The 12,932-nt window shown below is 41.8% G+C and overlaps 2 protein-coding genes across 5 annotated transcripts in view; one reads left to right on the top strand and one right to left on the bottom strand.

The window, feature by feature from the left end:
* The window catches only part of TERF1 (telomeric repeat binding factor 1), a 23,982-nt gene extending 17,869 nt beyond the window's left edge, over window positions 1-6,113 (top strand). For all 4 annotated transcript variants that reach the window (XM_030491752.1, XM_030491744.1, XM_030491735.1 and 1 more), the window contains one exon: window positions 3,055-6,113. In XM_030491752.1, the coding sequence (XP_030347612.1) occupies window positions 3,055-3,213 (159 nt within the window). In that variant the 3' untranslated portion in view covers window positions 3,214-6,113. The remainder of the gene's footprint in view (window positions 1-3,054) is intronic.
* Window positions 5,712-12,932, bottom strand: SBSPON (somatomedin B and thrombospondin type 1 domain containing). Its single transcript, XM_030491784.1, has 5 exons — window positions 12,716-12,932; window positions 8,392-8,586; window positions 7,551-7,638; window positions 6,542-6,718; window positions 5,712-5,848 (listed from the first exon to the last, which is right to left on the bottom strand). The coding sequence occupies exons 1-5, from the start codon at window positions 12,930-12,932 to the stop codon at window positions 5,731-5,733; spliced, it is 795 nt and encodes a 264-aa protein (XP_030347644.1). The 3' UTR covers window positions 5,712-5,730.

Raw genomic sequence — 12,932 nt, 5'->3', positions numbered from 1 at the left:
CTCTGGCCTTTTAATAAGAGGAAAAAAAAACCACCATTCACTGCTAATGTTGCAAAAGATCTGTGGAACAGGAAGTATTGGAAAAAGGAAGTATTTTTGATAAAAGGTAGACTACTTTATAAATGGTTTAGGTTTAGAAATACAGCTGAACTACTACCACTCATGATTCCTTCACTGCTTAGTAAGGTTTATCAATGATCACAGTTTCTTGAAGAGGCACTGATAGTTCCATTAAGCTGGAATAAGTCCAACTTTCAGATGTGAAGTTTGATCTTCACATACCTCAGCTTACACTTTGTGTAGATGCCAAATTTTCACTTGTTGCAGAATAACAGAATACAATTTTGATAGGGCTCAATGTTATCTAACATCTTTACCCTCATTCTGCCCCAAGACACCCCGTTGGCTTTCACTTCTGAGTGCTGCTGCCATTTTTAGCAGCTTAATTTCAAGGAAAGGGAGATGTCATGCAGAATGGCACTCAAAATTGTCGCATGGACCATCTCTGGTGCCTGAATTCTTGCTTTTAAGAGCCAAATCTTTTAAGGATCCTGAGAAAGAGTCTAGGTCATTAGTATAGGAGACAGTACTGGGAAAAAATATATATATATATCTCCTTTTTATCTCCATGGATAAGGGAGTTATCTGAGCATCCTTGGACACATGGACCTCTTGTGCCACTGACAATCATACTGGCTGGCTCTTGATTGTTCTGCCCAGCCACCTCCTTTGCACAAGCAAGATTGTATGTATTTGTCTAATGACAGCAGTTCACAAGCTTCACATTTCCACAGGGTACATTATTTGCAGAGCTAAGTGGTGTTTGTTCCCCTCTAATTCACAGATTTCCTCTGTACTACTCAGTTCTAGCTTTATCAAGTTTAAATGTCTGTACATTGAGACTATTCCTTTGAAACTGCACTCCCTACCCAGTTCTTCACAATTTTGAAAGTTCTAATTGTAAAGGTCAGCCTTAGCCTGATTCTCTGTTTCCCTCCTGCTTTATAGCAAACACCATTTATCCATGTGATAGGTGGAGCTGTTACTTACAGGTGGACGTCTTGTACATACTCTGGCAAACCTCTCCCTTCATCTACTTCCCAAACTACACATTCTAGGTCTTCAGCTTCAGGCATTTACACCTCCTATCACTCTTCTAATGTTCTATAAATACCTGAGGATTTATTAGCACAGGTACCCTTTGGGAGCCCTATAAGGCTCTTCAGGTTTAGTTACAAATTTATCGTTGTAGGCATGTTAGCAAAGGATTGGTCCCCCATTACATAAGAATTATACACATTTAATCTTGGGAAATACTCACAGCTCAACCAGATCCTGCTGGCTACAAAACTATTAAGGGACATTAGCAGTGGCTGCTTCCTCCAGTAGCCCCATCCCAGGACCCTCCAGCCCAGCTGCTGCGGCCTGACGCAGGGTCCCTGCTCAGGCTGGGGGATATGGCTGCTGCTTTCCCATTTGCACGTTTACCCAGTAGTGGTGCTGAGCACAAATCCTAGAGGTACACAGACATGGTGGGGAGAGGAAGGAGGACACACACAGAGGATGCTGACATGGTCTATCACAGAGCCTTCTATGGGCAAGGTGTTGCCCACAATGCCGCCCATGTGGTACCCATCAGCACAGCCAGCCGAGTCACTTATTCTTCTCTAGTAGAAGTCTAAATTCTCTGGTAAAAAAATTACATGTTCCCCTGACCATTTGTCCCCTTTCATAATTTGTTATGGTCCATGAGACCATCAGGAGCAGCAGGACACCTTCAGTGCAAGAAGCAGAAGTGAGCACAGATATAGTAAATGGAACAGTTACACAACATAGCTCCTGTGTTTGCATAGATGATATGCAATTCAGTTTGCCTAAGGAGGTGTGCTGATTGTAAATCTGTATGATTAGTTGTGTATTAAGCAAGCAAGGATTTGAAGACATTATCAGAGGATCAGATTCTAACAGAATAAGTTGTTTTCAAATCATTTCATATTAAAATAGCTTATTGCTATTCCAGAGTGAAAAAAATGACTCTGTAATACAGTGGTTAAAAATAGGCATGATGGATATGTAGGATCTGTAAACTTTTGTTACATAAATATATATGTATTTCTATAAAGCTACAATAAAAGAGAGTTGATACTCAGTTCTCCCTTACACTTTACAGAGAAGTTTTTAAAAATCCAGTATTTGATTTTTTTTTTTTTTTTTTTTAAATCAGTTTTCCCTCACTCTGTGTGCAGTCTTACGATTGTTTGTATTGAGGTATTTATATCAAGAAGCAACTAAGGAAGAACTGGTATGCTGGAGAACTTCATTGGAAGGGTTTGCTTATGGATGTATAAGAGCAAGTAATTTTCTCTCCTTCTGTGAGAGAAACGTCATCCCCTAAAGATTAAAAAGCTTGTAGGTCATGACAGTGAGACTTAAGTGGCTGGCTCAACAAATGGCCGAAACCAAATGCATAGCTGTTAACCTGAAGATGTGGCTGATCTCACTTTCAAATGCAGTATATATCATTTTTGCTTCGATCAGCATTTTAAATATTGGGATGTTTTTTCTATGCACACTGAAGTTCCTTTGTTGGTGAATGGTGTCTCAGTTCTTAGTCCCTAGGTTAATGTGTTACAAAATGCTTTCTCTTTTGTGATGCGTGCTAGGATCAATCAAGATTTGTCTTGGCTCGACTAGGGTAATAAAGTACAATTTTGGAAAGCATGTTTTGAACAAAGCAAAACTTTGCCTGATGTCTTTTTTTCTTGTCTTTTCCTCCTGCAACACGTGAATGTAGAAGCATGTGGTTCTCATTCCAGGTGATGTCTGCTACTGTGTTGTTACACTTGACTTGGTAACCTTTGCTTTTGTATTTAGCATCAAGTTACAGAGCTCAAAAGAAATCAAAATGACCCTACTGACCCCTCAGACATCTGTAGTGTGTAATAACTAGAGAGCTGTATAAGAACTTGCTTTCATATTTTCTATAAGCTTAGCTTTTATATTAATATATTTCTCTGTTTGTATAGCCAATATTTTTCTCTGTTCTTCCCCTAGCGATGGACTTACAAAGAAGACTTGAAACTGAAATCAGGAGTAAAAGAGTTTGGAGTTGGTAACTGGGCTAAAATTTTGGTCTATGGTGACTTCAACAACCGAACTAGTGTCATGTTAAAAGACAGATGGAGAACACTGTGCAAGATCCAACAAGGCTAATTTGGACTAGACGAATCAACTCTTCTTAACCTTTCCCTACAGAAGGACCTGGTCTAGCTTTTCAGAATACTAACTTATTTTAGTCTCAGAGTGTCCAGCAGTGTTGCTGTCCTAAAACATGGAACAGAAAAGTGATAGATACTGAACGTTCGTGTAAGCTCATTTGCTTATGTAGTGATGACGTAAAGTCTGGCCTTTTACCTACACACAATAGATTAATTAATTTCTGAAATGTGAAAATGCTTGCAGCAATTTAAGAAAGTTCAATAATGTAAATAAAAGTATTAAATGCCTGGCAACATGTTTAGATTAGTAGTTAAGTGTTCTGTGTTTTTAAAGGGTTGTATCTCTAGTCAGATTGAGCTTTTTAGCATTTTACTTCCTGCCATATAATCCATTCTAATCTGATTTGCTTCACTTTGAAATTTTGATCAGACTTGTCATTTCTGTCAGCAAGTTATACAAAAAAATATGTATGTATTGGTATTGCTAATTTTATAAACCAGTTCCCTTTATGGCATGTAAAAAATGTGATACTCCATGTAATTTCATATTTATAAATAGTAAAGGTGAGGGCGGGGGGTGGTTCGGTTTCAGAGGGGATGAAGAATGAAGCTTTAAGTTCTAGGTGGAAGATTACTTTGAATTTATGTATATTAGCATAATACCATCTGTTATCTCACAGAAGGGATGGAAAACGTATGGAAAGTAACAGCACAATACTAGCACTTAACAGCTAACATCTCTTGATTATCTTGTGTCACCTACCTTGTCTTAAAAAGTGGCTTTTTCTAGACCAGCAGGAAAGGGAAAGCTCAAAACCAGCCAAAGTGGAGCTCAGTAACGAGTTTATACTGACACTGGTAGCATAGCTTGAGACATGTTTCATCTGTGCTCTCCACTGTCTCTGTATGCAGTGATAGCAAAGATAAGCTCTCATGGGGGTAACCAACTATCAAGGTGTCAGTTGTCAATGTAAATATCCTGTTCATGAAAGACTGTAGCAGATGGGTGATAGTACTAGGCTGTCTCTTGATTCAGATTGTGTGGAGAAGGTTCCACAACCTCAGAAAACCCATACTTTTCACTGTTATACTGGTGTGAATCTTGGGACTTGAACTAACATATCACAGCATTCTTTCAAAAAGGAAGTCTCTTCAATTCAGAGGTTTTCTGTACGTTTATCCTTGGATAAGGTTTTTATTTTACAAGAACCTTACAAGGAAAAGCATCTGTCCAAACTGGTCATAACAAAATAAACCTCCCAGATATTTTTCCTGGCTACAAGGAAAGGCTGAAATGTTCAGGAAGTATTAAGATAATCTCTCTGCTTTCTGTTTTGGAGGCCTGCTTCCATTAAGATAATATACTTGGTAAAGTACAGTTACAAAGCTTTGTTTCACACTCGTATTGTGGACAAGACCTCAGCCAGATCATCTTCCTCATTCTTGCCACCAGGCGCTTAAGGTTTCTTCCTGCAGCTGCTAGAAACACTGACAAGCAGTGGTCTATAAGGTTCCACAGAGCTGCTGCATGTGTTAACTGTAAATTTTCTCAACCTTAAGTCATCTTTTTTAGCAAACATGAATTTCAGGATCTTGATAAAATACAGGCTTTGTCCTTCAGCAGGGAGTGCTAGAGCAGCTGTAGGCCAACAACTGAAAAAATCCCAGCAGGTATCTGACAACTGAGAAAGTGCAGTATGGTGCACTTTAATGCTGTAACAGTAATTCAAGGTAAGTAATAGGTAACAAAACGTGGGTTTGAGCTACCTGCACAGCAGTCTTGCCACTGCTTTAATATTAATGCTTTATGCTAATCATTGTGCATGAGCAGTTTTAACTAGTAATAAGTATTTTTTTTTTTATGTTAGCCAAGGCTTTAGTCACAAAGTTTTGTTTAGGTTCATTTGTCATAAAGTTCACACTATGTATCAGTGACATGAAGTTTTGAGCAAGACTACTTAACAATGCTGGCTAGTCATACGTCTTCTGTGAAGGCGGCTGAATATGAAAGCTGCAACATAGAGGAAGAATACTTGTATAAACAACTGTCTAGGTAATATTGGGAAGGAACAAAGGATCTAAACTGAAATCCTGTTTTAGCTCTCCGACTTTAATTTTTATTCACCCTTGCTATTTAATGATGACAGTAACTATTCTCAGTCTTGAAAATGTTTGGCTGCCTCGCTACTGAGTAGGCGCAATGCCTGCAGACAGGACTGTGGCCAGTAAAGAACGAGAACTTTAGGAAAAGCAGCTACTACCTTTAGAAACATTAGCTCTTTAATTACAAAAGAGAAACATGGAAACATGCTTCTAATGTTCTAATACAAAGATCAGTCTTAGCATTTTGTATTAAGGCAGAGAGAGTTTCCCAAAATGCTTCTTCAAAAGTTCTGATTCATTTAAAGTTTGTTTAGGCTCCAGGAAGTGCAGCAGAAAGATGTGGGCTTCTTGGCATTGGTTAATTTTCTTAATCTTTTTGTTGTTGCCATTTTAAAGGTCTTTTAGACTTTCATGTAAAAATAAAGCTATGCACAAGGGGACATGAGCAGTGCTCCAGCTGCCGAATCTTCTTCCAGGTTCCTTGGCACTGAGAGTTGCCAACTGCTTCCCAGTGTAAGATTTTACCTCTGAAATGTGACAATAAGTGAGGATTAAAACGCTGAAAACTCTGTATTTCGAGTTACTAGCTTGTGTTGTATAATATGTCAGAAGATTAGATTTGCTTAATATTTAATTAGCTCTTCTAGCACTTAAAATGCTTTCTGGAGCAGGCACTGTATTCCTAAGTTTAGTATACACGATGGTGGATTGAGTAGCTGGTTGTACAGGTGTTAAGTATTGTGCATATTAATAAATGTATAGAGCAATTAAAAATCTGTTCTGAATATTAAATGTCTGCTTTCAAAATTACTGTTCTAGAAGCCAGATGTACAGGTTTGAAAGGAGTACTGACCCACCATAGTTAAACCTGAAACAAGATCTGGATTATGGCAGGGAATGCTGGGTTTAAGTAAAAGTGCCCATTGCTGTAAAAAGACCTCTTGCACTACAGGAGCTGCATCACCCTTTCACAACAGTAAATAAAACATTCATAGCACTGAACTCTTGAATATTGAAATTCTGACATTTCAAAGAATTGAAATCTCAAAATACCGAAATTCCCAATTTTATCTAGGTAATAATTTCTGTGAGAACTGAAAGGGTAAATCTGAGCTCTACAAGTTTCATTTTTTAGGTATAATAATATAAAATGCAGCTTTTAATGACACCTGGAGAAGTCTTTGCTACACAAGAGGCAGCAGAAAAAAGACTTTCATTACCCATCTGCATTATGGCCATCTCCAGAACAACGGTGTGTGTCAGCATTCATAGCTGGAGGCTGGCAAGCTACACACACAGTATACCCTTCTCGGAGGTACTGCATCCATCGAGCATACGGCCGATTCTCCAAAGCACAGTGCTGTGAAAGTGATTCTGTTTTGAATTCCACACAGTATCTGCTCAAAAGGAAAAGTACTAAGTTACGATAGATAAAGCACAAGCTAGGTATACACTTTTAAATGTGCTTACATAGCATATGGGTGGCATTTGAAGTGCAAGTTAGACATTGTCGTTGCTAACAAGTCTGTTTCTGACCCTCACCTAATTAGTGAATTCTGAAAAACATTGCACAAACTATTTCTCATTCCATGCCCCAGTCCACTGCTTTTTTGCATAATCTCGCTTTCTGGTTGTGTTTTATATTCTCAAGTTAAGTTGAAAACAGATCTCAGTAACCCATATTTTTTCTTTTATGCTGCTAAAAGAAAATGGAAAAGAAGCTTAAAGAATACCGATGGCTTTATTGTTCTACGGAAAGCAGCATAGGGCAAAGCATTAAAAGCATTACAGACCCAGTAACAGCCTAATTTAAACTTCATCAACATTTCTACTGGTAACCAAACACAATTTTTAACTTCTGTGTCTATTTTAAAAAAGGTCTCTTGATGCTGATGATAAGATTCCGCCTGTTTCATTTGTTGAAAGAACTACGTTGAATTTCTGAGACTTACTTACACTTACGGATACATTCAGCTTTGGTTTAGTGTTATTTACTGTTTGCTTTCAAAAGTAGCTATCCTGATTTGCCATGACCCCAATGTCTAATTCAGGACAATTAAGCATGTAATCAAAAGCAACATCTAGAACATGCAAATGAATTGCAGGAGAGGAAACCATTACTAGCTATAGCTTACTATTTAATTACTGCAAATTTAGTTACATTTTTCTCTGTAGCCAGCTATTTTCTATTGAACAAGATGACCCACATGCATATAATAAATAGATTACCCAGCTTCTTTGTCTGAAGGCCAGAGAGAAGATACTGCTCGTCGTTTTCTTTCTTTACCGTATTCAGAGGTAGTTATGAAAGCAGGGACTGAGGAAGAAAACAGTTACAGTAAGGCAGCAAGACAACTGAGTCACGTTTCAATTACTGGAACAGTGGGTGAATGAATCAGGAGCTTGTGGATGGTGATGCTGACTGGCTATTGAAAAAGTGGCAAAATGTTGGCAACATCAGACCTCAACCCTATTCCCTCCAGCTAAGCTCTCCGTATTCAAAAGAACTGTATATAGAAATGCATGCCACCTAGTTTCTGTAAAAATGGAACGTGATGGGATCCTACAGGGAGCTGTTTCCTGCTCTGTACTGAATTTATGTTCTAACTTTGCACAGAGATCATTTGATACTTTCTGAGGGGCTTAAATCAAGAAACTGAAGGAATGCATGCAGCTTTGTTGTTTACTTAATAGAAATTAAGAAAAGCCCGAGTAGGAAAAAAATACGAGAACAGAATAAAGTGCAATATGACAGCAGAAAGTAAGATTTTAAATTGTATTGCTAAGCAGTTAGCTGCAGATGAATGCTTTTTTTTTCTGTTCATGAGGGCGCTGAGGCACTGGCATAGGGTGCCCAGAGAAGCTGTGGATGCCTCATCCCTGGCAGCGTTCAAGGCCAGGTTGGACGGGGCTTTGAGCAACCTGGTCTAGTGGAAGGTGTCCCTGCCCATGGCAGGAGATTGGAACTAGATGGCCTTTAAGGTCCCTTCCAACCTAAACCATTCTGTGATTCTATGATCAGTAAAATTTATGAAGGCTCTGATGTACAGATAAAATCAAAGAAGAATACCGTGCTCATGGCCGCAGTCCTCTCCCTGGTAAGTCAGGTATTCCAGGCAGCCAGCCTTCTCCTCAAGGGCAGGACAAGGTTCCCCACCATTTCTAGGTTCCCGTTGTACATAGCGCCTACGTATGCGCAGGTCAGGTTGACATTGTTCTGCACAGCCACTCCAATGACTCCACTCCCCCACAACACAAGGAAGAGCTGCAAAGCAGTATTGAAGCATTACTAGTAAAGACTTCTGTTTTATCCTAATTGCTCTCAAAACAGTATATGGGTGCCTTTGCCACACACAGATACTTGACACTGCAGCACCAGGCACTGCCCTCAGATGCATCTGAGTACCCCAAGGTTCTGACTGTGCAGGCACTGCTCTAACATATTGCAGCACAACCCTCAGACATCTGTTTCAAGCATCTTGAACTAGAAAACCATAAAATTAGTGATAGTAAAAATGTCTTAGACCCACCCCACCATGGGACAGCCAAGACAAGTGCTAAATGTTGTATGGGCCTCACGGTCTTTACTACCTGGCCGCAGGACCAGAAAACAGTTCTTGGCCCCAGTTGATTTAATAGCACAAGGATAGACATCAATGCCAGATCACACATCTTAGTTCTACCCAGAGTACCCACAGGACAGTGTCATCTAACCTGGTTTCATTATCTATTGCTTCTCTTCCAAGCTGGCTGTATGAATGACTTGCAGAAGTAAGGATTTCCACATAATTTTAAACCCATATTAACACTTTGATATGCAGATAACATCAGGGCTAACATCACATTTTCAATGCAGAAAACTCCCAAAGGGACTGAGTAGCTGCACAACAAAGTCATGACTTCACGTCTTACTGGAATTAAATGAGGCTGACAGTTAAGTATTGGTCATCTGCAGCAAAACATGGCAATTTCATGGCCATCAGGGTTTAGAACAAGAATTATGAATTGCCTTAGTCATGTGGAAAAATAAGAATATTGGGTTGCTAGAACGGAATTTAGCCAGTGGGATGATAACATCACTCTTGCAGTCAGTACCCAGCAAATATTAAAGGGACTGTTTTGTGCCTCATTGGAAAGATGTCAAATTCCCCAGCCTGACAGAGAATGGGTCCCACAGCTGATGTAAAAGGAATGAATGGAGCTATCTATCTCTTGAAATACAAAAAGTATCAGGGACCCATAGCTACAACTTCATGGTCTCTGTCTATGTTACTTATTGGCCCAGCTTAGTTAATGCAGTGATGGTGGAGATGGTTCATCGAAACAATGAGAAAGATGCAAGTCAAAGGAACCTGAAGGATAGGATTTGTGCTGAGGTACCTACCAAAATGTGGAAGCTAATGGGACTCTTGGAAGTTCAAAAGCACACAGAAAAATTACGTTGCATTCCTATGAAACATAGCTTGATGGTCAGAACTTTTTTTTTCCATTTGTAGCACTGTGAATCATAGATTTTTTATTTTTTTTCTGAGTAACACTATTTAGTTTTTCCCCAACTCTGCAAAAAAAAGAGGATTACAGCATCTTCAGTGAATCACTACACAACATACATTGTCATGTATAAGGCTCTGCGGATTTTCTCAGTGTAACTGCTTCCATCCCAATGACAAGATCATTCCTTTTCCAGGCTTTGCCATTGTACAGTAGTTCCTATCTAAAATGCTCTCTGTGTACAAAAATATTCTTTCTCCATTGTTAGAACTATAAGGAAATTTGTTTTAAAATCCTTAGGTTCAGCAGCCTATGGACTTCTGCTGAGCCATCCATTAATAAAGTACCAGAGCCACTACGATTTTTAGGCATGACAGAATCTAACCATGGCACTGGCCGCTGTAGGACATCCCTCCTTTTATTGGTTTATATTATTTGGGAACATTGGTTTTCTATTGCTCCTAACACATTTCTTGATTACGTACACTTGAGGCACTTTACACTTTCCCCAAATACTTCATCCTGTTAAATATTTGCTAAAGAATGAAATTCCATTTCAGCAGGTGCTGAAATCATGGGCAGTGAACAGCCTGACAAACAAGCTACAGCACGAGAACCATTGGTCACCTTCACATTTCTGTTCTAAATTTCTGAACTCTGTATTCAAAGCAGTATTTCAGAGTGCACTATGCCAATAAACACCCCTGGTGTCATTGAACAGATGGACAGAATTTAGAAACACTCGATGGTGGGACCTCAACATCCAACGGGAACAAAAATACTTTAACATTTCCAGTCACACTTCTCTAAGTTGATATAAACTCCCACTGGAACTATTTGGAATTTCTGTTTATACAAAACGTAACTGACTGGCTGCTTGCAATAGAGAGTATATATGAACATTTGCCTTCAAAAGAATGACTTCTTGTGATCAGTTTGGTAGGGTTTGGGTGCAGGAGTTCTGGGATCAGGCTGCCAAAATCCTGCCTTCCCATGCAAAACCCACATAAATCATCCTACGCCCTTTGCTTGCACTAGCACTGGTGATCACACAAGTAGGCAGTGAGGCTCTGCAGGGTGTCAAACCATCCAGAAATGGGCAACAGAGAGAGCAGAAGCAGTCTCCTGTGGGTATAGCGCTCTGAGCCGGGCCACCAGAGACTGTCAAAGCCCAGCTCTGGTGCAGGAGAGGGAGAGACAGAGAGAGAGACAGAGACAGAGACAGAAACGCTTCGCTGAGACTACATCTTCCTGCCTCGATCTAGGGCACCCGCTGTCTACGCAGGGTACAAGAGAAAGGCAGCTCAAACACATCATACCTTTTGAGGCAACACCACTGAGCCTGACACAAAAAATACCATCTCGAAAACAATAAGGCATTATCAGGTACCAGAAGTCATGGTAAGAAAAGTGTCTAAACTAGAACTTTTCAAGCCCAAGTTTCAGCTTCTTTTTGAAGAGCATAGAAATTTTTACAGCTGCATTTTAATGCTAGCACTACATACCTTTGCTAGCTTTCTTCTGTTACATGAACACCAAAAATTACTTGACTTACTGAAAAGATGCAATATGCTGTGACTATATGACAAGCAAGCATCTTGTCAGTTCTCCCCCTACTGACTTCTCTGAGTGAAAGATCACTATATTAAAATAATGCTCATTTTAAAGTTGCTACCTCCTGTCAGACCTCGTGGTGCATGTCTTTTTCCCTTCTGTTATTCTGCAGAGATTCTTTAACAGTGAGAGAACGGAACGTGTTTCCTCTGGAGACCTGGGGTCAGAGTTCTGCTCTGCTGAGTCTTTCTGTGCAACTTTACGTCACCTGGGATGGGTCCACACAGGCCCTCAGCCGTACTCCCCCTTCCCAAACCAGGCAGACACAAGCCAGCCTGGGTCCCAAAGCTATGTGGCTCTGTCAGCACAGCGCTGAGCCTGTAAATACTCCCTGGTTAGCAGGACTGTGCAGGGACACTCGTGACTTTTTGGCTATAGGCTGGTGTGCATCGAGCCACCTGAGATGTCAGGCTGCCCCAGTGCTAGTGCTGCACCTGTGAAGCGAGGGCACAGGCACAGGGAGGGAGGGAGGGAAGACCATAAAAGGTAGAAATACCGTGGAAAGAGGGGGTGTCAACGCCTAGAAGGCTTCCAGGTCCAGTTTGGTTGACCTGGGCTACATTCCCCTCCTTGCCACTGCTCCTCTGAGAGCCAGGCAGACTGGCAGAGGACCCTCGCACTTGTTACCCCACTCTCATTTTGAAGACCTTGCCTTCATGGTAGATCCTTGCTGGTTCCTGCCCCAAGAAGTGAGGACAAAAACCTCACCCTGGGGCTTCCCCCAACGATTTCATTGATATTTCTTTGGCAAGACAGGAGGAATCAGCTCAGAGACACAGACAGTGCTAAACAAGTCTTCCTGATGTGCCTGTAATCCTGCATCCCCACTGTAATAGGTGTGTATTTGGGAAGAGCATGAGTGAAAAGAGGGAAAATAACTTCAGGCTGGCAAACCCCTGGCACTGTACTACAGCTGATCCAGAAACCTCGCAGATGTCCAGTGCGGGAGAACTCTCTCCTCCTATTCTGTGCCTGCTGCTACCTCTGCACAGCCACAGCCTGGCCCCTGCTCATGCCCTCACCCCAGAGCTGGTGATGCTGAGGGAAGGAGGGGATTCGGGCTTGCAGAGCCCCCTCACAGCTGAGCCCCACCTTCAAACCGCAGGGAAACCCGCAGCAGGCACCCAGCTAACTATGCCTGGAGAATGGGACAGGTACCCGGGTGGTCCCGGTCAACACCACCCGCATGCCCCATGCCCCTCTCGGTGAGCTTGCACCGGGTTACGGCCCAGCCCTACCCCCGGGGCAGGGCTGGGGAACAGGCCGGGGCGGGGGTCGGACGCACCTACCCGGGCACGCCTGGTCGTGGTCGTGGCAGCAGTCCCCGGCTCGCCGGCATCCCCCGTCGCAGTAGCAGGTCCCGTAGCCCCCTCCCTCCCTCCATCCCTCGCCGACACAGGCGGCGTCCCGGCCCTCGCAGCACCTTCCCGAGCAGCTGCCCCCGGCCCCGCTCCCTGCCCACAGCAGCCACAGCCACAGCGCTCCCGACAGCGCCGCGCTGCCCAT

Source organism: Strigops habroptila, chromosome 1 (assembly GCF_004027225.2).
Source record: "Strigops habroptila isolate Jane chromosome 1, bStrHab1.2.pri, whole genome shotgun sequence".
In the NCBI taxonomy this organism is placed as follows: Eukaryota; Metazoa; Chordata; class Aves; order Psittaciformes; family Psittacidae; genus Strigops; species Strigops habroptila.
Note: the sequence above shows the minus strand (reverse complement) of the source record. Positions and strands in the feature narration are given on the sequence as shown.